The 24,791-nt window shown below is 45.1% G+C and overlaps 1 protein-coding gene across 2 annotated transcripts in view; it reads right to left on the bottom strand.

Moving 5' to 3' along the window:
- Positions 1-1,671: 1,671 nt before the first annotated feature.
- The window catches only part of FRMPD3 (FERM and PDZ domain containing 3), a 78,280-nt gene continuing 55,160 nt past the window's right edge, over positions 1,672-24,791 (bottom strand). For both annotated transcript variants that reach the window (XM_015444293.4, XM_015444294.4), the window contains 2 exons: positions 7,121-7,942; positions 1,672-4,919 (listed from right to left, as the gene is read on the bottom strand). In XM_015444293.4, coding sequence (XP_015299779.3) covers positions 1,822-4,919; positions 7,121-7,942 — 3,920 coding nt within the window. In that variant the 3' untranslated portion in view covers positions 1,672-1,821. The remainder of the gene's footprint in view (positions 4,920-7,120; positions 7,943-24,791) is intronic.

Below are 24,791 nucleotides of genomic sequence, written 5' to 3'. Positions count from 1 at the left end.
AATTTATATATTTTATGTAGTATATATACTATATACAGACATTAGAAAATGTTTCCTCTCCATGAGGCTGAGGGAGAGGTGAAGGATGGCAGTGGAATGACACAGGCAGGGGCTGAGTGGCGAAGTTGGGAGAAAAAGAAGACCATGTCAGCACTCCAGCTTGCAGTGGCTGAGGGGAAAAGGATTCCCCGCTGGCTGCATCTCTGGCCCATTCAACAACTTGGTCCTGGGGGAGGAGAAGCAAGGAAGGGAGGGGCTGGATTCTGCAGAAGAAACTCCCCTCCTCCTTGCTGGGAGAACTCACCACTCAGGGAGACTTTATTGTACTAGAGGCTACCAAGGATGGGCAGGGGTTAAGCACAGTGTACATCTTTATAAAACTCACATCAGAATGAAAGATTTCACATGGACCTCTGACACAGTGATGAAACAGAGGCAGACACAGGGCACAAGGGTGTGGGAAATGGGGAGATATGGAGAGGTGAACAAGAAGCAATCTACAGAAGAAACATTGGCTTTCTTTGTTCCCTACAGTGGGACAGTTGGTAGGGACTCCGTGTCTTCACTCCCAGGAAGGTTGCGGGGATGGGGGTGGGGGGCGGGGGGAGGGTTGGCAGCGGTGGTGGCGGTGGTGGTGGCAGCGGCGGCGGCGGTGGCAGCGCTGGTGGCGATAGGAGGTGTGTGTCAAGGTGGATGTTAAACAGTGTGAATTCCCTTCCAGATGGCTCCAGAGAGGGAGAAAGAGGTGCACGACTGCACCAGGTAAGGCGCTCAGCTTCTTTTCTTAGAAAGACAAATCCACAGGGTCAATACACAGCCAAAAGCATATACTCAGGATTAACATATCACGCTAGCTTCCAAAAGTTTAAGATATAGTCATCAACACCCCCCACCCCTACCCCTTTCCCCCCTCCCCCCACCCCCCTCCCCGATCCACAGCTTAGTCAAACTCCTAAGGACAGTCTATCTGGTAGAGAGATGTTGAGAGCGGAGCCTCACGCCTGCAGCAACAGCCCCTGTGCTGGGCTGGGCGGGCTCCTAGGCCTGCACTGGGTCTCCCCAGGCAGACGTTTTCACCAGGTACCTTACCCAAAACGAGTGGGGTGATTCCAGATGCTTGCTCCCTAGTGGACTGAGCTGCCCTGCCCATCAGTGAGAGGCAGGGCACTTTGGGGATGGCTGGTGTGGAGCTACTGGACCTGGAGGTGAGGGCTCCCCAGGCTGGCAGCCTGTTGGACGGCTGCAAACAGCCAAGTGTGGCTGTTTTCTGCAGACATCTCACCGAGGCACAGGCCCTCAGGGTGGCACCTGCCAGGTGAGTGTGAGCCCAAGGTGGTTGGGCACATCTGGACTGAGCGCCCTCTCCCCTCGGCACGGCAATGTGGCCTGCTGCTACTGCCATTGCTCCCAGCAGGGGAGCCAATGCCACGAGGAGCTCAAGGCCTGAGGGTCCGCTTGCTTCAGGCTCTGGCTCCCCCAGTGCCCAACATGGATTGAGCAGGAAGTGAGCCTGATGTCACTTCTCAGCCCGAGAGAAGAGATAAAATACAGCCCTGCTGTGAGCAGAGTGACGAGGGGCCTTTTTCCTCACAGTGAGGCCCAGAGGCCAGGGAAGGGGTGAGGACACCCAGGGCGGCAGCTAAGTCTGCAGCCCTTAAGAGAGAGCCTTAATCGAGAGAGTTTCCACTCCCTGGAGACTGATGGGCTCTTGGACCCTGACTGGCCCAGCAGATACACACACACTCACCACAAGATGCAAGGACCACAAAGCTCAAACCTGGGGCCATGGTTGGGGAAGGGGGACAGGTGTGGGCAGATGCCCTACTTAATAAGGGTTTTTAAGGAGTGGGTGAATGTGCTCATAACAGTCGCCGAAGTTGGGGAGCCTGGTGGGTGCTCTGTGGCTGCCCCTGCAGCTGCTGCCACCTGCTGCTGCTGCTGCTGCTGCTGCTGCTGCTGCTGCTGCTGTTGCTGTTGCTGTTGTTGTTGTTGTTGTTGTTGTTGTTGTTGCTGCTGCTGCTGCTGCTGCTGCTGGTTAAGGTTACGGGCTGTGGACTCCTCAGCTGCACGCAGCAGGAAGGTGTAGTTCCTCACCACCTCTTCTACCTTGGCCAGCAGCTCTTGGCGCTGGGCCTCGGAGCGCACAATGAACACCAGCCGCACGAAGGTCTCAATGAGGCTGCTCAGCACCTGGAAGCTGCCCGTGATGGCTGCCAGCATGTGAGTTGGGCTCTTGTCCACATTGGCCACACGGCGGCAGGAGGCCCGGAGCTCCTTGAACTTGAGAGCTAGCTCGAGCTTATACTCGGAGATCTGAGAGACATAGGGCTTGGGGGCACGGGCCTCGGGGCTGGCCACACACTGCCGCAGGACTGTCAGCAGCTCGTTGGTGTCCAGCCGGGCAGCCAGGAAGCCATCAGGGAGGCCATAGGCATGAGCCCGCAGGGCATTGATCTTGGCCAGGCTCCCCTCGAAGGTGGACACACGGAGGTCAATCTCCTGAGTGCGGGAGGCCTCAGGGCTGCTGCTGCTGCAGGTAGCAGCATCTAGCACCTGCAGGGTCCTGCTCACCACAGGCACCACCTGCTCGTCCAGCTTCATGCCAGGCAGAATCTTCATGGGGATAGAGTAAGAGAGCTCATCCTTGCCATCACTGGCATCATCTGCCATGTCACACTTGCGGTAGTAGAAGCAGTAGCGGATGGAGCAGCACTTGCTGCTCTCACTGTCCTCGTCTAGCTCAGCAGGCTTCCGGTACACCTCCGCGGGCAGTGAGAACACGGCCATCTGTCTGGGGCCTTTGGTCTCTGGGGCAACCTGGACGTAGGAGGGGTCTCCCAGCGTCGGTGACTCCAGAGACCTGCTTTTGGGACCCAAGGCTATGGGCAGGCTTGCCTCTAACTCCTTGGCCTCCCTGGGCAGCATGCCCAGGGGCGGATGTGGGTAGACATCCGAGGTCAGCGAGGCCCTGTCACCCTGGTCCAGTTCACTGATACTGTAGCGGCGCATCAGTTTCCTGTAGTTGGGAGCTCCCAGACACTCGCCCCCTGAGGCACACGTGGTCAGGCACGAAACACCACTCTCAGGGTCCGATCGGCACTCTCGGGATTCCAGGCTGGTAGAACGAATGCGCCGGACATTGATGGGGCTGCTGAGGCTCACGCCTGGGCCAGCCTCTGGCTGCCTCTGGCTAGGGAGGACCCTGTCCCTTTCCCTCCCCCGGAGGCTGGGCACTGGTGTCTGGGTGGCTTGCGGCCGCCCCCCCCGGCAGATGCGCTTGCAGTCGCAGCTGCGCCTCTGCTCGCGGGACATTCCCGGCCCCTGCTGCACGGGGCTGCTGCGGAGCTGGCAGCTGCAGCGGCCAGGTGCTGGAGGTTGCAGGTACTCGGTGCCTGGCAGCTCCCCCTGGCTTGGTGGCTTTAGAAGTTCCTCAAGGAACTCCAGCTCATACTGCTTTACCTTCTGCAGTTGGGCCTGCCGCTCATCTGTCTCCTTCTTCTGGCGGGTTGGGAAGGTGGCAGAGAATAAATTGCGTAGCCGGAAAGGACCTCGGGATGACTTGGGTTTTGCAGGGCCTTCAGAGGTCGAGTGGGCTCCATTGAGAGTTGTTTCAAGCTTCCTAGAGGGCATGGTGCTCACCTGCCGGCTGGCAGCCTGAGACCTCAGTGGGCTCTGGCCTCGAGGTTGGCAACTGGGGCTCTGGCCTCGAGACTGACTGCTGGGGCTGTGGCCATGGGGCTGGCAGCTGGGGCTGTGGCTTCTTGACTGGCAGCTGGGGCTCTGCAGAGCCATGGAGTAGGTAGCTCGGGGAACCAGGCTGGTCTCTTCGAGCTTGCTTCTTTTGGGTGTGCTCTCCAGCTGCGCCTTCTCTCCTTGGCTGGAGATGGTGCCCTGCTTCTGCAGGGTGGGCTTACCACCCTCTGGCCCACCTTTGCCTGCCATGTCCCCTGTAGCTTGCTTGCCCACTGACTCTCGGCTTGTTCGCAGAAGATAGCTTTTGGGAGGGAAATTTTGAACAGGCAGCCTGTCCTCCTGTTGGGAGAGGTGCAGGCTCTCAGCCCAGCTGCCTGTGGGTGCTCTGGGGCTGGAAGAGACCTCTGCACCCAGCTGATGCTGAGAATTCCGTGAGGTCTCTGGAGCACTGGGGCTAATTTTGAACTTCAGATTCTTATTTGCACTGCTACTCATCATGCTAACCTCTGGCCTCCCCATGCTGGCCTCCAGCCTTCTCTCACCCCTGCTGGGGGGGTTCCCCAAAGCCCCACCAGGAGTGACTAGACTCTTACTGTGAACCACTTGCTGTAGGGCAGCCGAGATGATGGCCGGGGTCACACTGCCCTTTGGGTCCAGGATAAGCTTGGGGCTCAACCTGACCTCCTTGGGCAGGTTGTCCCTCAGCTCAGAGACCTGCTCTTCACTGAGGGATGATGTGGCTGCCCTCAGTGACATTTCTAGGCCTGCCCTAGTGTGGCCAGGCCCTTTGTCCTCAGGAACTGGGGACAGCAGGCTCAGATTCTTCTGTTCACTAAGCTGTGGGGACAGTGCTGGGTGCACTGCCAAGGAGTATGTTCGTTCTCCCTGTACCTGGCCCTCTGACTGGGGCAGCTTCCTCCGAGCGCCAGTGGGGCCAGTACTCTGGCCTGTGGCAATGGGTTGGAGAGATGGGTTGGGATCCGGGCGCCCGAGAGAGTAAGGGGCCGTAAGAACGGCCTGGGCTGCACAGCTCTGGATCCGGAAGGGCAGGTCCTTGCGGGCAAGGAGGCTGTCCTTGTTGAGGTGCTGGGCCAGGAAGTAGGTGGTGTTCTGGTGCTGCTTCATGGCCGACATCATCTCTGACATGTCTGTGAGCTCTGAAGAGTTGGTTTCATGACCCGAGTCCAGCGATGATTCAGGAGTGATTGTGGCCAGCACAATCAGACCTGGAGGAACAGGGATAGGGCTTGTTACGCTTACTGAAATCAAGTTCTTTTCCAGGTCTACACGGTTGTCCCTCAGTATTCATGGGCGATTGGCTCTAGGACTCCTGAAGATTCCAAAACTTGCAGATACTCAAGTCCCTGATATGAAATGGCATAGTATTTGCATGTAACCTGTGTACATCTTTCCATGTATTTTAAAGCCTCTCTAGATTACTTATAATACCTAACACAATGTAAATGCTATGTAAGTAGTTGTTATACTGTGCTGTTTAGGGAATAATGACAAGAAAAATCTGTACATGTTCAGTATAGACATATTTCTTTTTGTCAAATATTTTTGATCTGCGGTTGGTTGAATCAGTGGATGCAGAACCCTCAGATACAGAGGGCTGACTGTATAGGAGGTGCATAGAAGCCAAGGTTAGCCGGCAGTATTTCCAGCTGGAGAAAAACAATCAGGCCTGGTGAGAATGTAGGGCTGAGGGTGGGAAGAGTGGAGGGGAGGGGACAAAGAGGGGCAAGCTATAAGAAGGGGATGAAAGGCTGGAATCCAAAACAGAAACAAAAGAGGTGGAGCGAGGATCTGGGCAGTTTGATGGCAAATTACCATGCAAATCACATGCAAAACAGCATGCTAATCACAACTATTTTTAGATTCAACAGCTAGGAAATTTTTGTTAATTGTCCTAAAGAGGGGCTGGCAAAGAGAGGTCTCTCTCTATCCCTCCTCATCTGGCCAGGCCTGCCTACAGTCATTGCAGCTGAGGCCATTTAGCTGAGCTTGTCCTCTCTCTAGCAGCCACATGGGACTTGAGCCTGGGAGCAGCTAGCACTCTCTCCAGACTCTAAGCAAAGAGAAATGCCAGCCCTGGGGGCCAAATACATGGGGGCTGCCCAATGTCAAGGGTATCCTCACATACGGAAAAGGCAGGCTTTCTCTGACCCCAATACCTTCACCCTCCCTTTCTACACTTTTCCCTGCCTCACATGCTTTCTCGTGGTCCCTATTCCTCCCTATTCCTTTTCTGTTGCTGTGTCATTTACCTCTTCTCTCTCTCTCTCTCTCTTTTTTTTAAAGAGTCTTACTCTGTTGCCCAGGCTGGAGTGCAATGGTGCAATCTCAGCTCACTACAACCTCCACCTCTCAGGTTCAAGCGATTCTCCTGCCTCAGCCTCCTGAGTAGCTGAGACTACAGGTGTGCACCAGCCTACCCAGTTAATTTTTGTATTTTTAGTAGAGACGGGGTTTCACCATGTTGGCCAGGCTGATCTTGAACTCCTGACCTCAAGTGATCTGCCCACCTCGGCCTCCAAAAGTGCTGGGATTACAGACGTGAGCCACCATGCCCGGCTCTCTTCTCTTTTTTTAAGGTGTATGTGTATGGAGGGACATATGTGTGACTATGGGTACATGTGTGACGTGTGTTTGTCTACAAGATGGACATACGTGTGTCTATAACAGGGAACAGCATGCATGTTGTACAGTTCTCCTATGAACTAATACTTAGTAACAATAGCTACCACTTACTGAGGCCTTACTGTGTGCTAGGCAGTGCTTACATGCTTTGCATGAATGATCTCATTCAATCCTTATAACAACCCCATGTGATAGAACTACTTTTATAAAACCCATTTAAGGTTACAGAATGAGGGTCAGAGAGAGTAAGTGCCTTGCCAAAGGTTACACTGACAAAGACTGAAGAAACCAGGATTTGGGTGCATCTGATTCGGAGCCCATGTTCTTAGGCAGGATAAAGACCTCAGCCATGAGCAGTGATGGCCTTTGGCTCCCCTGGTCCCAGGTCACTAGGTAGTGAGTTGGTCGTTTTGCTTTTCTTTCAATCATGTGCATGCTGGATGTTCTGTTCTTCGCCTGTCTTCTACATCTCTCACAGTTTTTCTCTGATCCTCCATTCTGGCCTGCATCCATAGCTGTCATGACCTCAATCCCTGGGATCTATCTGTAAGGTATTTCCAAAGAGATGCAATGACGAGAGCCAGAACTCTAGCTAGAGCTGAGCAGCTGCTCCCTGCTGCAGCATCATTGCTCCTCTGACACTATCTAAACAACCTTTGGTCCTTCCACTGCCCTGACATACCTCAGTGACTCTGACATCTATTTGGGAAGACACAATGTTACTCACTGGCCCTTCCTGGACAGGAGAAGTGGGAGGAAGGAGGGAGAAGGAATCGGTCATTACCTGCAGTCTGTGGGGGTGGTGGGTGTGGTCCATCCTCGGATGCAGCCAGGGCTTCCAGGGCCTGCAGAGTGGACACCAGGGCATCATCTAGCTCCTGGGCATGATCTCGAACTGTCCGGGTCTGCACACTGTCAATCAGTGTCACTGGAATCTCATCGTACAGAAGCCCACGCAGGTGGCGTCCTTGTTCCTGGCTCTGGACAGCCCGGCGCTTGGGGTCATCCTCGTCAGAGCTGTTGTCTCGGAAACCAGGGGGTGGGGCAGCAATGGCTGGCAACAGGGAAGTTGTCTCATCTTCCTCCTCCTCCTCCTCCTCACTCCCAGGTGGTGGGAGGGACATCAAATCTACTATATTGTCACGAGACGAGCCAGGCTTCCCACCTTTGCGAGGGCCCAGCTGCTCCTGGAGCTTGGCTTTGCAAGAGTCACAGTAGAAATTCAGGGCGTCAGCCCCAAGGGAATTGTCCAAGGTGTAGGACCGGGCCCTGCTGGCACAAGGCTCATGGTCTAGGCTAGCTGCATCAAAGTCGTCAGGGACTACCTCATAACCTTGGCCGGAACTTTTGGATGTGGGGTCAGACTTGGTTCGGGGCCTGGTCTCCTCAAAGAAGATTAGGTTCTCGTTGACATCTGTCCGACTTTCCTGCTCCTTTCTTTGTTCCCGCATATGGAGGTAGCAGAAGCTGACAAGCTCAGAGTCGGCAGGTGGGGGCGTGCAGCGGCTCGATTTCCTGGGGCTGGTGCCCACGCTGCCCACATAACTACTCTCCTTTTTCCCCAGGTGGCCCCCAGTGACAGGGCGGTGGGCGCTGTGCATGTAATCTAAACCCAGAAAGAGAATCAACAGATGAACCCTGGTGCCGAGGATTGTGACTGAGCTCCCTTGTCGTCTCTGGCCCATGTCTCTGCAGCACGACCGAGTGGCAGGTCCCAAGACAAAGCATTGCCTGGCTGCCAAAGATTAGGGGTAGGGAAGTTGATGAGCTATGTTACTGCTGACCCTGAAAGCAGAGTGAGTTGAGTCTAATAACCTGAGCTGCTAATAGCCCCATCACCTCTGAAATGGGAAAATGCATGGGGTATGGTAGGGGTGGGAGTGAACACCTTGGTTTAGAGCCTGGTATCTGGGCACAGCTGGACTCTTACATGGATACCCTCTGTTTGAAAGTCAGCTGTAGACATATGTCCCACTTGGAACTGTTCCTGCCCCTGCCCCCACCTCTTTTCAGAGCTTTTCCAACCACCAGTGCTCTGTTGTTCTTGTTATCTTGAATCTCTTCTAGCAGAAGGAAATAAATCTGACAAGTTACTAATGCTTTAGTCAGAACCCGTTAAACAGGCTACATATAATGCCCAAGAGTTTGCATTTCAGAGACGCCTGTTGATGGAGGGATCCTAAAAGAATAATGCTCTATATTAGAATTCTAGGGTCTGAATGTGTAAAGTATATGGGAGATATGCTGGGATGTGCATATGTGGGAGGAGGGTAAGGGAAGCATTCTTACAATTCTTCAAATTTTATTCTTTTCTGCATTCATACAGGGCCAGCCCTACCTATTACACATACATGTGGCAAATACTCTCGTCAATCGCTCTTAATGATGGTAGGTGTGTGCATCTGAGAATTATCTATTGCAAATGCTTTATCTGTGAATACCTTCTCTCACTGTTTTTGGAGCTCTTCCCTATTTTATCTGTGAGAATACACTCAGACAGCAGACAGACAGATGACAAACAAGCACTAACTTAGGCTAAGGTCCTAATATATGTGATCCTACTTAATCTTCATAACAACCCAATGAGGTAGTTATTATCATTATCTACATTTTACAGCTAAAGAAACTGACTCGCCTAAGGTTACATAGACCAAGTGGTAGACTGGATTTGAGCCTAGGTCTGAAGGACTTCAAAACCCATGTTTTTAGTCATTGCCCTTATAGCTCATCATGGTGATCAAGATGCTGGAAAACAAGACTTCGAAATGCCACTCAAACTCCAGTTTGACAGAGTCTATATGCCAGTGCTGCCTTTCACTAGAGATTACATGTATGACAAAAGTACAGCACTGGCACCTAACAACAAAACCCCCAAATACAGGAAGAAAAAACTGACAGAATTGAAGGGAAAAATATACAATTCAACAACAGTAGTAGGAGACTTCAATACTCCATTTTCTTTCTTTTCTTTTCTTTCTTCCTTTTTTTGAGATGGAGCCTCACTCTGTTGCCCAGGCTAGAGTGCAGTGGTACGACCTCGGCTTACTGCAACTCTGCCTCCTGGGTTCAAGTGATTCTCCTATCTCAGTCTCCCGAGTAGCCGGGATTACAGGTGCCTGCCACCACGCCTGGCTAATTTTTTGTGTCTTTGGTAGAGACGGGGTTTCACCATGTTGGCCAGGCTGGTCTCGAACTCCTGACCTCAAGTGATCCACCTGCCCTGGCCTCCCAAAATGCAGGGATTACAGGTATGACACACCGCACCCGGCCAATACTCCACTTTCAATAATGGATGAAACAACTAAGCAGAATATCAACAAGGACAGAGGACCCGAGCAATACTATAAATCAAACTAGATCTAAATGAAATCTACAGAACCATCTATCTAACAACAGCAGAATATGCATTCTTCTTGAGTGCATATGGAACACTGTTGTGAATAAACCATATGTTATGATATAAAATAAGCCTTACTAGATTTAAAAGGAATAAAATAATACAAAATATATTTTCTGAGCACAGCATAATTAAGTTAGAAATCAATAACAGAAGGGAGTCTGGGAAATTCACAAGTAGAAATCAAACAAAACCCCCCCTTTTTTTTTGGATACAGGGTCTTGCTCTGTCGCCTAGGCTGGAGTGTAGTGGTTCAATCTTGGCTCACTGCAACCTCCACCTCCCGGGATCAAGTGATCTTCCCGCCTCAGCCTCCCAAGTAGCTGGAATTACAGGCACCTGCCACCATGCCTGACTAATTTTTCTATTTTTGATAGACATGGGGTTTCACCATGTTGGCCAGGCTGGTCTCAAAATCCTGGCCTCAAGTGATCTGCCTGCCTTGGCCTCCCAAAGTGCTGGGATTACAGGCATAAGCAACCACGCCCAGCCAAAACACTCTTAAATAACCAGGCGGTCAAGGAAAAAAAATCAGAAGAGAAATTAGCAAATACTTTGAGATGAATAAAAATGAAAATACAATATACCAAAATTTATGAGATCTAGCTAAAGTAGTTCTTTTTTAAAATTTTTTGTTAATTTATTTTTTGAGATGGAGTTTCGCTCCTATTGCCCAGGCTAGAGTGCAATGGCACAATCTTGGCTCACTGCAACCTCCGCCTTCTGGGTTCATGTGATTCTCCTGCCTCAGCCTCCCAAGTAGCTGGGATTATAGGCATGTGCCACCATGTCCAGCTAATTTTGTATTTTTAGTAGAGATGGGGTTTCACCATGTTGGTCAGGCTGGTCTCGAAGTTGTGACCTCAAGTGATCTGCCTGCCTCAGCCTCTCAAAGTGCTGGGATTATAGGTGTGAGCCACCACGCCCGGCCTAAAAAGTTCTTAAAGGGGAAATCTGTAGCTGAAAGTGCCTATGTTAAAAAAGAGGAAAGATTGGCCGGGCGCGGTGGCTCAAGCCTGTAATCCCAGCACTTTGGGAGGCCGAGGCGGGTGGATCACGAGGTCAGGAGATCGAGACCATCCTGGCTAACATGGTGAAACCCCGTCTCTACTAAAAAAATACAAAAAACTAGCCGGGCGTGGTGGCGGGCGCCTGTAGTCCCAGCTACTCGGAGGCTGAGGCGGGAGAATGGCGAACCCGGGAGGTGGAGCTTGCAGTGAGCCGAGATCGGGCCACTGCACTCTAGCCTGGGCCACACAGCGAGACTCCGTCTCAAAAAAAAAAAAAAAAAAAAAAGGTAAAAAAAAAAAAAAAGAGGAAAGATTTCATATGAATTACCATAAACTTCCACTTCTACCTTAAGAAACCAGAAAAACAAGAGCAAACTAAATAGAAAGAATGAATAAGACCTACTATTTGATAACACAATAGGGTGACTGCAGTCAAAAATAACCTAATTGTACTTTTAAAAATAACTGAAAGAGCCAGAGTAATCAGACAAGAGAAATAAATAAAGGACATCCAAATCGGTAAAGAGGAAGTCAAATTGTCACTGTTCACGGATGATATGATCATATACCTAGAAAACCCTGAAGACTCATCCAAAAAGCTCCTAGATCTGATAGATGAATTCATTAAAGCTTCAGGATACAAAATCAATGTACACAAATCAGTAGCACTGCTATACACCAACAGTGACCATGCTGAGAATCAAATCAAGAACTTAACCCTTCTTACAATAGCTGCAAAAAAATAAAACACTTAGGAATACACCTAGCCAAGGAGGAGAAAGACCTCTACAAGGAAAACTATAAAACACTGCTGAAAGAAGTCACAGATGACACAAACAAATGAAAACACAGTCTATGCTCATGGGTGGGTGCAATCAATATTGTGAAAATGACCATACTGCTAAAAGCGATCTGCAAATTCAATGCAATTCCCATCGAAATACCATCATCATTCTTCACAGAACTATGAAAAAATCCTAAAATTTACATGGAACCAAAAAAGAGCCCACATAGCCAAAGCAATCCTAAGCAAAAGAACAAATCTGGAGGCATCACGTTACCAGATTTCAAACTATACTACAAGGCATGGTACTGGTAAAAATAGGTACATAGGCCAATGGAACAGAATAAAGAACCCAAAAATAAACCCAAATACTTACAACCAACTGATCTTTGACAAAGCAAACAAAAACATAAAGTGGGGAAAGGACACCCCTTTCAACAAATGGTGTTGGGATAATTGGCTAGCCCCATGTAGGAGAATGAAACTGGATCCTCATCTCTCACCTTATACAAAAATCAACTCAAGAGGGATTAAGGACTTAAATCTAAGACTTGAAACCATAAAAATTCTAGAAGATAACATTGGAAAAACCCTTCTAGACATTGGCTTACACAAGGATTTCATGACCAAGAACCAAAAAGCAAATGCAATAAAAATAAAGACAAATAGTTGGGACTTAATTAAACTGAAGAACTTTTGCACAGCAAAAGGTACAGTCAACAGAGTAAACAGACAACTCACAGAGTGGGAGAAAATCTTTGCAAACTATGCATCCAACAAAGGACTAATATCCAGAATCTACAAGAAGCTCAAACAAATCAGCAAGAAAAAAACAAACAATCCCATCAAAAAGTTGGCTAAGGACATAAATAGACAATTCTCAAAAGAAGGTATACAAATGGCCAATGAGCATATGGAAAAATGTGCAACATCATTAATTATCAGGGAAATGCAAATCAAAATTACAGTGCAAAATCACCTTACTCCTACAAGAATGGCCATAATGGCCAGGCGTGGTGGCTCATGCCTGTAATCCCAGCACTTTGGAAGGCCAAGGTGGGCGGATCACAAGGTCAGGAGTTCGAGACCAGCCTGACCAACATGGTGAAACTCCATCTCTACTAAAATACAAAAATTAGCTGGGCATGGTGGTGCATGCCTGTAATCCCAGCTACTCAGGAGGCTGAGCCAGGAGAATGGCTTGAACTCAGGAGGCAGAGGTTGCAGTGAGCCGAGACTGTGCCACTGCACTCCAGCCTGGGCGACAGAGCAAGATTCTGTCAAAAAAAAAAAAAAAGGCCATAATTAAAAAAAAAATAGGTGTTGGTGTGGATGTGGTGAAAAGGAACACTTTTACACTGCTGGTGGGAATGTAAACTAGTACAACCACTATGGAAAACAGTATGGAGATTCCTTAAAAAACTGAAAGTAGATCTACCGTTTGATCCAAGAAGTCATTATATGAAAAAGACACTTGCACATGCATATTTGTAGCAGCACAATTCACAACTGCAAAAATATGGAACCAGCCCAGATGCCCATCAGTCAACGAGTAGATAAAGAAAAATGTGGTACAGTCGGGCACAGTGGCTCATGTCTGTAATCCTGGCACTTTTGGAGGTGAGATTGCACCACTTCACTCCAGCCTGGGTGACAGAGCGAGATTCCATCTAAAAAAATTAATAAATGAATATAAAAAATTTTTTTAAATGTGGTTATGAGATTGGACACATTCAGGGTCGTATGGCTGTAGACTAAAATGTGGTAAATATATATAATGAACTACTACTCAGCCATAAAAAAGAATGAAATAATGGCATTTGCAGCCACCTGGGTGGAGTTGGAGACCATTATTCTAAGTGAGGTAACTCAGGAAAGGAAAACCAAACATTGTATGTTCTCACTTACAAGTGGGAGCTAAGCTATGAGGATGCAAAGGCATAAAAATGATAGGGTGGACCTTGGGGACTTGGAGGGAAGGGTGGGAGGGGGTGAGGGATAAAATATTACACACTGGGTACAGGGTATACTGCTCAGGTGATGGGTACACCAAAATCTAAGAAATCACCACTGAAGAACTTATCTATGTAACCAAACACCACCTGTTCCCTAAAAAATATTGAAATAAAAATTAAATAAAATAACTAAAAGAGTAAAATTGGATTGTTTGTAACACAAAGAAAGGATAAATGCTTGAGAGGATGGATACCCCATTCCCCATGATGTGATTATTTCACATTGCATGCCTGTCTCAAAACATCTCATGTACCCCATAAATATATACAACTACTATGTACACATAAAAATTAAAAACAAAACAAAAATAAAGGCAAAAAAAAAAGAAGAGCAAACAACCCAAAGCAAGTGGAAGGAAATACATAGAGGATAGAAAAAAATAGAGAAAATCAATGAAACTAAAAGTTGGTGCTTTGAACAGATTAATACAATTGACAAACCTTTAGCTGGAAAGATCAAACAAAAAAAGAGAATACTCAAATTACCAAAATCAGGAATGAAAGAAAGAATATCACTACTGACCATACAGATATGGAATTGATTATAAGGGAATATGAATAAGGGTATATCAACTGGATAACCTAAATGGTATGGACACATTCTTAGAAATATACAACTTAGGCTGGGTGCAGTGGCTCACGCCTGTAAATCCCAGCACTTTGGGAGGCCGAGGTAGGTGGATTGAACTTCTGATCACTTGAGATCAGAAGTTCAAGATCAGAAGTTCAAGATCAGCCCAACCAACATGGTGAAACCTTGTCTCTATTAAATACAAAAAATTAGCTGGGCATGGTGGCACATACTTGTAATCCCAGCTACTTGGGAGGCTGAAGCAGGAGAATACTTTGAACCTAGGAGGTGGAGGTTGCAGTGAGCCAAGATTGCACCACCGCACTCCAGCCTGGGCAGGGCAACAACAGCAAAACACCATAAAAAAAAAAAGAAAGAAAGGAAGGAAGGAAGAAAGAAAGAAAGAAAGAAACAATTTGCCAAAACTGATTCAAGAAGATAGAAAATCTGAATAGACAGTAACAGGAAAAGAAACGGAGTTAGGAATTAAAACTCCTCCCTTACCCCCTAAAAAAGTCCAGGCCCAGGTGACTTCACTAGTGGATTCTACCAAATGCTGAAAGAAGCACTAATACCAACCTTTCACAAACCTTCCAAAAATCAAAAGAGGAGAGAACACTTCTTAACTCAGTGTATGAGGCCAGTACTACCTTCATACCAAAACCACACAAAGATGTCACAAGAAAACTACAGACCGATGTCTTTCATGAATACAGACACAAAATCCCTCAACAAAATACCAGCAAACTGAATTCAGCAACATCTAAAAAGAATTATACACCACGACCCAGCGGTGTATAAATACTAACAAACTGAATCCAGCAACATATAAAAAGAATTATACAGCATGACCAAGTGGGATTTATTGCAGTAATGCAAGGTTGCTTTAACATCCAAAAATCAATGTAATACACCATGTTAATAGACTAGAGGACAAAAACTACATGATCATCTCAATAGATGCACAAAAACATAAATAAAAACATAAATCTAACACCCTTTCATGATAAAACACTCAATAAACTAGGAATAAAAGGGAACTTCCTCAATATGATAAAGGTTATCTATAAAAAACTCACAGCTAACGTCATACTTGATTCGAATGAAAGGATAAAAGCTTAGATCAGGAAGAAGACCAGAATGTCTGCTCTCACCTTTCCTTTTCTTTCTTTCTTTTCTTTCTTTCTTTCTTTCTTTCTTTCTTTCTTTCTTTCTTTCTTTCTTTCTTTCTTTCTTTCTTTCTTTCTTTCTTTCTTCTCTCTCTCTCTCTCTCTCTCTCTCTCTCTCTCTCTCTCTCTCTCTCTCCCCTCTCTCTCTCTCTCTCTTTCTGTCTTTCTAAGTCTGGGGTCTGTCCAGATGTTCTCACCACTTCTATCCAACACTGTACTGACTGAAAGTTCTAGCTGGGACAATTATGAATTAAGATGAAATATAAGACATTCAGATTGGAAAGGAAAAAGTAAAACTATCTCTTGCAGGATACAAGCTCAATGTACAGAAAATCAATTTTTTTTTTTTTTTTTTTTTTTTGAGATGGAGTCTTGCTGTGTTGCCAGGCTGAAGTGCAGTGGCGTGATCTCGGCTCACTGCAACTTCCCCCTCCTGGGTTCAACAGAGTCCCCTGCCTCAGCCTCCTGAGTAGCTGGGACTACAGGCATGCACCACCACACCCAGCTAATTTTTTGTATTTTTAGTAGAGACAGGGTTTCACCATATTGGCCAGGCAAGTCTTGAACTCCTGACCTCAAGTGATCCGCCTGCCTTGGCCTCCCAAAGTGCTGGAATTACAGGCGTGAGCCACCGTGCCCAGCTAGCAATGAACAACCTGAAAATAAAATCAGGAAGCCCTTCTATTTACAATAACATAAAAAAGAACAAATAGTTATGAATATACTTATTTTTTATTATTTAAACCTTATTTTACTTAATAATTTGTCTTTTTAAAATTTGACTTTGTCTTTTATTATTTAACTAGTTATAAATTTAAAAAGGAGGACAGGGCGGGGTCAAGATGGCTGACTAGAAACAGCGGCGATCAAGTTTCCCATAGAAAAGAACCATAATAAGCATATGAATCCTTTACTGGCAACCAACATATCCAGGTTCTCTCATCAGAACTGACTAGGAGGTTGGCATGATCCATGGAGAGGAAGGAAGAACAATGTGGTGAGGTGGCTTACCTGAGAGCCACACAAGGCAAGGGAGCCCCCATCCCCCAGCCGAGGGAGGTGCCTTGTTGAGCGACATCTCCAGGAGCAGGAGTGAACCGGATGAATAGGGCCTGACGTGAACCCCTAGCAAATAGCAGCAGCCCTACAGAAGAGGGACCTGACCATTGAAAGAAAAACAAACAGAAAGCAACAACAGCATCATCAACAACAAAAGCTCCCACAAAAACCCCATCCAAGGGTCTTTGAGGTTTCAAAGATTGAAACTACACAAACTCATGAAAAGAAGAAAAAATCAATGAAAAAAATGCTGAAAACTCAAAAGGCCAGGGTGCCTCTTCTCCAAATAATCGCAACGTCTCTCCAGCAAAGGCACAGAACTGGATGGAGGATGATAAGAACGAATTGACAGAAGTAGGCTTTGGAAGATAGGTAGTACAAAACTATGCTGAGCTAAAGAAGGATGTTCTAACCCAATGCAAAGAAGCTAAGAACCTTGATAAAAGGTTAGAGGAGCTGCTAACTAGAATGAGTTTAAAGAGGGACATAAATGACCTGAGGGAGCTGAAAAGCACAGCACAAGAACTTCATGAAGCATACACAAGTATCAATAGCTGAATCAACCAAGCGGAAGAGAGGGTATTAGAGTTTGAAGACCACCTTGCTGAAATAAGGTATGGAGACAAGACTGGAGAAAAAAGAATGAAAAGGAATGAACAAAGCCTCCAAGAAATATGGGACTCTGTAAAAAGACCAAACCTACGATTGATTGGAGTACTGGAAGGAGACAGGGAGAATGGAAACAAGCTGAAAAACACACTTTCGGATATTATCCAGGAGAACTTCCCCAACATAGCAAGACAGACCAACATGTAAATTCAGGAAATAGAGAGAACACCACTAAGATACTCCACGAGAAGATCAACTTCAAGGCTGGGTGCAGTGGCTCATGCCTGTAATCCCAGCACTTTAGGAGGCTGAGGCAGGCAGATCACTTATGGTCAGGAGTTTGAGACCTACTGAACCAACACGGAGAAACTCCGTCTCTACTAAAGATACAAAATTAGCCTGGTGTAGTGGTGGATGCTTGTAATCTCAGCTACTCAGGAGGCTGAGGCAGGAGAAACGCTTGAACCTGGGAGGCGGAGGTTGTGGTGAGCTGACATTGCACCATTGCACTCCAGCCTGGGCAACAAGAGCGAAACTCCATCTCAAAAAGAGAAAAAAAAAAAAAGAAGAAGAAGAAGATCAACCACAAGACACATAACCATCAGATTCACCGATTCTCCAAAGTCGAAATGAAGGAAAAAATATTAAGGGCAGCCAGAAAGGCAGGCCAGGTCACTTACAAAGGAAAGCCAATCAGACTAACAGCAGACCTCTTAGCAGAAACTCTAAAAGCCAGAAGAGACTGGGGGCCAGCCTGGGCGAGGTGGCTCATGCCTGTAATCCCAGCACTTTGGGAGGCCAAGTGGGTGGATCACTTGAGGCCAGGGGTTCAAGACCAGCCTGGCCAACACGGTGAAACCCTCTCTCTACTGAAAATACAAAAACTAGCCGAGTGTGGTGGCATGTGCCTGTACTCCCAACTACTCTGGAGGTTGTGGCAGGAGAATCGCTTGAACCCTGGAGGCAGAGGTAGCAGTGAGCCAAGACTGAGCCACTGCACTTCAGCCTGGGCGATGGAATGAGACCATGTCTAAAAAAAATATTGAGGGCCAATATTCAACATTTTTAAAGAAAAGAATTTTCAGCCCAGAATTTCATAACCAGACAAACTAAGCTTCATAAGTGAAGGTGAAATAAAATACTTTCCAGACAAGCAAACGCTGAGGGATTTTGTCACCAACAGGCCTGCCTTACAAGAGCTCCTGAAAGAAGCACTAAATATGGAAAGGAAAAAGAGGTACCAGCCACTGTAGAAACATACCAAAATATAAAGACCAATGACATTATGAAGAAACTGCATCACCTAGTGTCCAACATAACCAGATAGCATCATGATGACATTAAAATTAAAAGAGCTAAAGAGGCAAGAGCAAACTAATCCAAAGGCTAGAAGAAGACAAGAAATAACTAAGATCAGAGCAGAATTGAAGGATATAGAAACACGAAAAACACTCCAAAAAAAAAAAATCAATGAATCCAGGATGTGGTTGTTTGAAAAAATTAACAAAATAGACCGCTAGCGAGACTAATAAAGAAGAAAACAGAGAAGAATCAAAAGGACGCAATAACAAATGACACAGTGGATATCACTACCGACCCCACAGAAATACAGACTACCATCGGAGAATACTATAAACACCTCTCTGCAAATAAATTAGAAAATCTAGAAGAAATAGATAAATTCCTGGACACATACACCCTCCCAAGACTAAACCAGGAAGAAGCTGAATCCCTGAATAGACCAATAACAAGTTATGAAATTGAGGCAGTAATTAATAGCCTACCAACCAAAAAAAAAAAAAAAAAAAAAAGCCCAGGACCACATGGATTCACAGCCAAATTCTACCAGAGGTACAAAGAGGAGCTGGTACCATTCCTTCTGAAACTATTCCAAAAAATTGAAAAGGAAGGACTCCTCCCTAACTCATTTTATGAAACCAGCATCATCCTGATACTCAACTCAGGAAGAGACACAACAAAAAAACAAAACTTCAGGCCAATATCCCAGATGAACTTCAATGAAAAAATCCTCAATAAAATACTGGCAAACCGAATCCAGCAGCACATCGAAAAAGTAATCCACCACAATCAAGTTGGCTTCATCTCTGGGATGCAAGGCTGGTTCAACACATGCAAATCAATAAATGTAATCCATCACATAAACAGAACCAAAGAAAAAAAAAACACATGATTATCTTAACTGATGCAGAAAAGGCCTTCGATAAAATTCAACATCCCTTCATGTTAAAAAATCTCAACAAACTAGTTATTGATGGAACATATCTGAAGATAATAAGAGCTATTTATGACAAACTCACAGCCAATATCATATTGAATGGGCAAAAGGTGGAAGCATTCCCTTTGAAAACCAGTACAAGACAAGGATGCCCTCTCTCACCACTCCTATTCAACATAGTATTGGACGTTCTGGCCAGGGCAATCAGGCAAGAGAAAGAAATAAAGGTATTCAAATAGGAAGAGAGGAAGTCAAATTGTCCCTGTTTGCAGATGACATAATTTTATATTTAGAAAACCCCATCATCTCAGCCCCAAAACTCCTTAAACTGATAAACAACTTCAGCAAAGTCTCAGGATACAAAATCAATGTGCAAAAATCACAAGCATTACTTCACACCAACAATAGACAAGCAGAGAGCCAAATCGTGAATGAACTCCCATTCACAATCACTACTAATAGAATAAAATACCTAGGAATACAGCTAACAAGGAATGTGAAGGGCCCTGTCAAGGAGAACTACAAACCACTGCTCAAGGGAATAAGAGAGGATACAAGCAAATGCAAAAACATTCCATCCTCATGGACAGGAAGAATCAATATTGTGAAAATGGCCATACTGCTCAAACTAATTTATAGATTCAATGCTATTCCCATCAAACTACCATTGACGTTCTTCACCGAATTAGAAAAAGCTACTTTAAATTTCACATGGAATCATCAAAGACCCTCTATAACCAAGACAATCCTAAGCAAAAAGAACAAAGCTGGAGGCATCATGCTACCTGACCTCAAACTATACTACAAGTAACCAAAACAGCATGGTACTGGCACCAAAACAGACATATAGACCAGTGGAACAGAACAGAGACTTCAGAAATAACACCACACATCTACAACCATCTTATCTTCATTGAACCTGATAAAAACAAGCAATGGGGAAAGGATCTCCTATTCAATACATGGTGCTGGGAAAACTGGCTAGCCATATGCAGAAAACTGAAACTGGACCCCTTCCTTACACCTTATACAAAAATTAACTCAAGATGGATTAAATACTTAAATGTAAAACCCCAAATTATAAAAACTGTAGAAGAAAACCTAGGCAATACCATTCAGGACACAGGCATGGGCAAAGACTTCATGACAAAAATGCCAAAAGCAATTATGACAAAAGCCACAATCGACAAATGGGATGTAATTAAATAAAGAGCCTCTGCACAGCAAAAGAAACTATCATCAGAGTGAACAGGCAACCTACAGAATGAGAGAAAATTTTTGCAATCTATCCATCTGATAAAGGTCTAATATCCAGAATTTACAAGGAACTTAAAGAAATTTACAAGAAAAAAAAAACAATCCCATAAAAAAGTGGGCAAAAAATATGAACAAACACTTCTCAAAATAAGACATTTACGCAGCCAACAAATGAAAAAAATGCTCAACAATCAAAAAAACAAAAAACAAAAAACAAAAAACAGGGCCAGCCATGGTGGCTCATATCTGTAATCCCAGCACTTTGGGAGGCCAAAGCAGGTGGATCACCTGAGGTCAGGAGTTCGAGACCAGCCTGGCCAACATGGTGAAACCCCATCTCTACTAAAAATACAAAACTTAGCCAGGCATGGTGGCAGGCGCCTGTAGTTCCAGCTACTTGGGAGGCTGAGGCAGGAGAATTGCTTGAACTCAGGAGGTGGAGGTTGCAGTGAGCCGAGATCATACCACTGTGCTCCAGCCTGGGCAGCAGAGTGAGACTCTGTCTCAAAAAAAAAAAAAAAGAAAAAAAAGAAAGAAAAGAAAAAGAATGCTCAGCATCATTGATCATTAGAAAAATGCAAATCAAAGCCACAATAAGATACCATTTCATGCCAGTCAGAATGGCGATTATCAAAAAGTCAGGAAACAATAGATGCTAGTGAGGCTGTGGAGAAATAGGAACATTTTTACATTGTTGGTGGAAATGTAAATTAGTTCAAACATTGTGGAAGGCAGTACGGTGATTCCTCAAGTATCTAGAACCAGAAATACTATTTGACTCAGCAATCCCGTTACTGGGCATATACCCAAAGGAATATAAATCATTCTACTATACAGTCACATGCACACGTATGTTTATTGCAGCACTATTTACAATAGCAAAGTCATAGAACCAACCCAAATGCCCATCAATGATAAACTGGATAATGAAAATGTGGTACATATACACCATGGAATACTATGCATCCATAAAAAGAAATGAGATCATGTCCTTTGCAGGGACATGGATGAAGCTGGAAGCCATCATCTTTAGCAAACTAACAGAGGAACAGAAAACCAAACATCACATGTTCTTACTCATAAACGGGAGTTGAACAATGAGAACATAGGACACAGGGAGGGTAACAACACACACCAGGGCCTGTTGGGGGTGGGGGATGAGGGGAGGGAACTTAGAGGACGGGTGAATAGGAGCAGCAAACCACCATAGCACATGTATACCTATGTAGCAAACCTGCATGTTCTGCATATGTATCCCAGAACTTAAAGTAAAAAGAAAAAAAAGAAAAAGAAAAAGAAAAAAAAAAAAGAGAAAAATAAAAAAAACAAGAGGTGTAAAATTTGTACACTGAAAACTATACAACATTGATGAAGGAAATTAAAAGAGATTTAAATAATTGGAATATATTCTCTGCTCATGGATTGGAAGACTCAATCAATATTGTCATAATGATAGTACTTTCCAAATTGATCTATAGATTCAACATAGTCTCTACTAAAATCCCAGCTGACTTTATCAAAATTGACAGCTAATTCATGAATTAATATAGAGTCACAAGAGACCCAGAATAACCAAAACAGTCTTGAAAAAGAAGTACAAAGTAGGATGACTCACACTTTCTGATTTTGAAATTCACTACAAAGCCATAGTAATCAAGACCGTAAAGTGGTGGCGTAAGGATAGATGTATAGATCAAGGCAGTAGAATTGAGAGTTCGCAAATAATCCCTCACATTTATGGTGAAATAGTTCAATTTAAAAATGGACAGATGATTTGATTAGATATTTCACCAAAGAAGATATACAAGTGGCCAATAAGCCCATGAAAAGATGTTCAACATCATTAGCCATCAGGAAACTGTAAATCATAAGCATAATGAGCTACCACTTCACACACAATATGACAGACATATTAATAAATAAAAAGATGGCCAGATGCGGTGGCTCATGCCTATAATCCCAGCACTTTGGGAGATCAAGGCGGGTGGGTCACTTGAGGTCAGCAGTTCAAAGCCAGCCTGGCCAACATGGCAAAACTCCATCTCTACTAAAAATACAAAATATTAGCCAGCTGTGGTGGCACATGCCTGTAGTCCCAGCTACTCAGAAGGCTGAGGAAGGAGAATTGCTTGAACCCAGGAGGCAGAGGTCATAGTGAGCTGAGATGGTGCACATTCACTCCATTCTGGGTGATGGAGTGAGATTCTGTCTCCGAAAAAAACAAAAAAAAAAGATGGACAATAACAAGTGTTGACGAATATATGGTTAAAATTTAACCCTCCAATATTGCTGATGGGAGTGTAAAATGGTATAGTCACTTTAAAAAACAATTGGGTAGTTCCTCTAAAAGTTAAACATGGAGTTACCATTTGACCAGTAATTCCACTCCTAGGTATAGACTGGAGAGAAAGGAAAACATATGTCCCTATAAAAACGGTCCCCATATAAACACGAATGTTTATAACAATATTATTCATAATAGTCAAAAGGTGGGAAAAAAAACAAATGTCTATCAACTGATGAATGGATAAAGAAATGTGGTATATCCATACAATAGAATGTAATTCATCAATAAAGAGGAATGAAGTACTGGTGCATGCTGAACATGAATGACCCACGAAAACATGCTAGGTAAAAAAAGCAAGTGGCAAAAGACCATATATTTTATTATTCCATTTACACAAAATGTCCAGCATAGGCAAACCTATAGACGGCAAGTAGACCAATGGTTGCTTAGGGCTAGGTGGTGATTAGGAGGGAAATAGGGAGCGACCGCTAATAGGTACAGATTTTGTTTTGGGAGGGGCAAAAAATGTTCTAAAATTAGATTGTGATAATGGCTGTATAACCCTGTGAATATATTAAGTATATTAAAAAAAATTGTATTGTGCGCTTCAAATGGGTGAATTTTATGGCTTTAAAATTATATCGAAACAAAGCTGTTAATTTTTTTAAAGCACAGCTCTGGGCACATGATGAACTCTCAATCTTAAAAAAAAAAGAGCAAAAGGCTGGGGGTGGCGGCTCACGCCTGTAATCCCAGCACTTTGGGAGGCCGAGGCGGTGGATCACCTGAGGTCAGGAGTTTGAGACCAGCCTGGTCAACATGGTGAAACCCCGTCTCTACTAAAAATATCAAAAAATTAGCTGGGTGTGGTGGCGGCCGCCTGTAATCCCAGCTATTCAGGAGGCTGAGGCAGGAGAATAGCTTGAACCCAGGAGGCGGAGGTTGCAAGGAGCCAAGATCATGCCACTGCACTCCAGCCTGGGCAACAAGAGCAAGACTCTGTCTCAACAAACAGACAAACGAACAAACAAAGCAAAAAAGGGTACTCTGTATTGTGAAGGGACTTTATGTGGTTTATCGCACACAATCCTGTCAAATTCCTCATGAAGCAGGTAATAGTATTATCCTCATTTTACATATGAGGAAACTGAGATGAAGTTTCTGGCATTTAGTTATGATCACATAGCTAAGATATGGCAAAACAGGGACTGGAACCCAAGTCTCTGTGACTTCAGATCTCAAGCTCTTGCAATTTTCCATAGACCATGTTGCTGCTTTAAACATAGAAATTGTCAATGAGTGGGGTTGGTTCAGGCCTTATTGGGCTTTACTGTATCTCAGGAACTCTGGGTCAGTTGGGGGAATATTGTGTAATTACCCTTCATCCAGGCCTCTGAGACTTAGGGAATAAGTGCTCCAGAGGAGCAATCAGCCAGGAGTATGAACTATAAATTCATGATGTCTCTCTACATCAAGACTTTGTCCACAGGTCCTGGGGATATACCAGGTGCTAACTACCTATGAGACAGCTGAGCAATCAGGATAGCCAGCCTGGCAATAAGCTGCCATCAAAGGTGGCTCCAAGTGGCATGCCCAATAAGCGGATAGTGACCCCTCTCAAGCAGAGGCTGGATTCTTTTTTTTTTTTTTAAATTTATTTATTATTATTATACTTTAAGTTCTAGGGTACATGTGCATAACGTGCAGGTTTGTTACATATGTATACTTGTGCCATGTTGGTGTGCTGCACCCATCAACTCGTCAGCACCCATCAACTCGTCATTTACATCAGGTATAACTCCCAATGCAATCCCTCCCCCCTCCCCCCTCCCCATGATAGGCCCCAGTGTGTGATGGTCCCCTTCCTGAGTCCAAGTGATCTCATTGCTCAGTTCCCACCTATGAGTGAGAACATGCGGTGTTTGGTTTTATAAATTATGTTGCTATAAAGACACATGCACACGTATGTTTACTGCAGCACTATTCACAATAGCAAAGACTTGGAATCAACCCAAATGTCCATCAGTGACAGATTGGATTAAGAAAATGTGGCACATATAC

Source organism: Macaca fascicularis, chromosome X (genome assembly GCF_037993035.2).
Source record: "Macaca fascicularis isolate 582-1 chromosome X, T2T-MFA8v1.1".
Classification (NCBI taxonomy): domain Eukaryota; kingdom Metazoa; phylum Chordata; class Mammalia; order Primates; family Cercopithecidae; genus Macaca; species Macaca fascicularis.
This window is presented reverse-complemented; position numbering and strand designations above follow the sequence as displayed.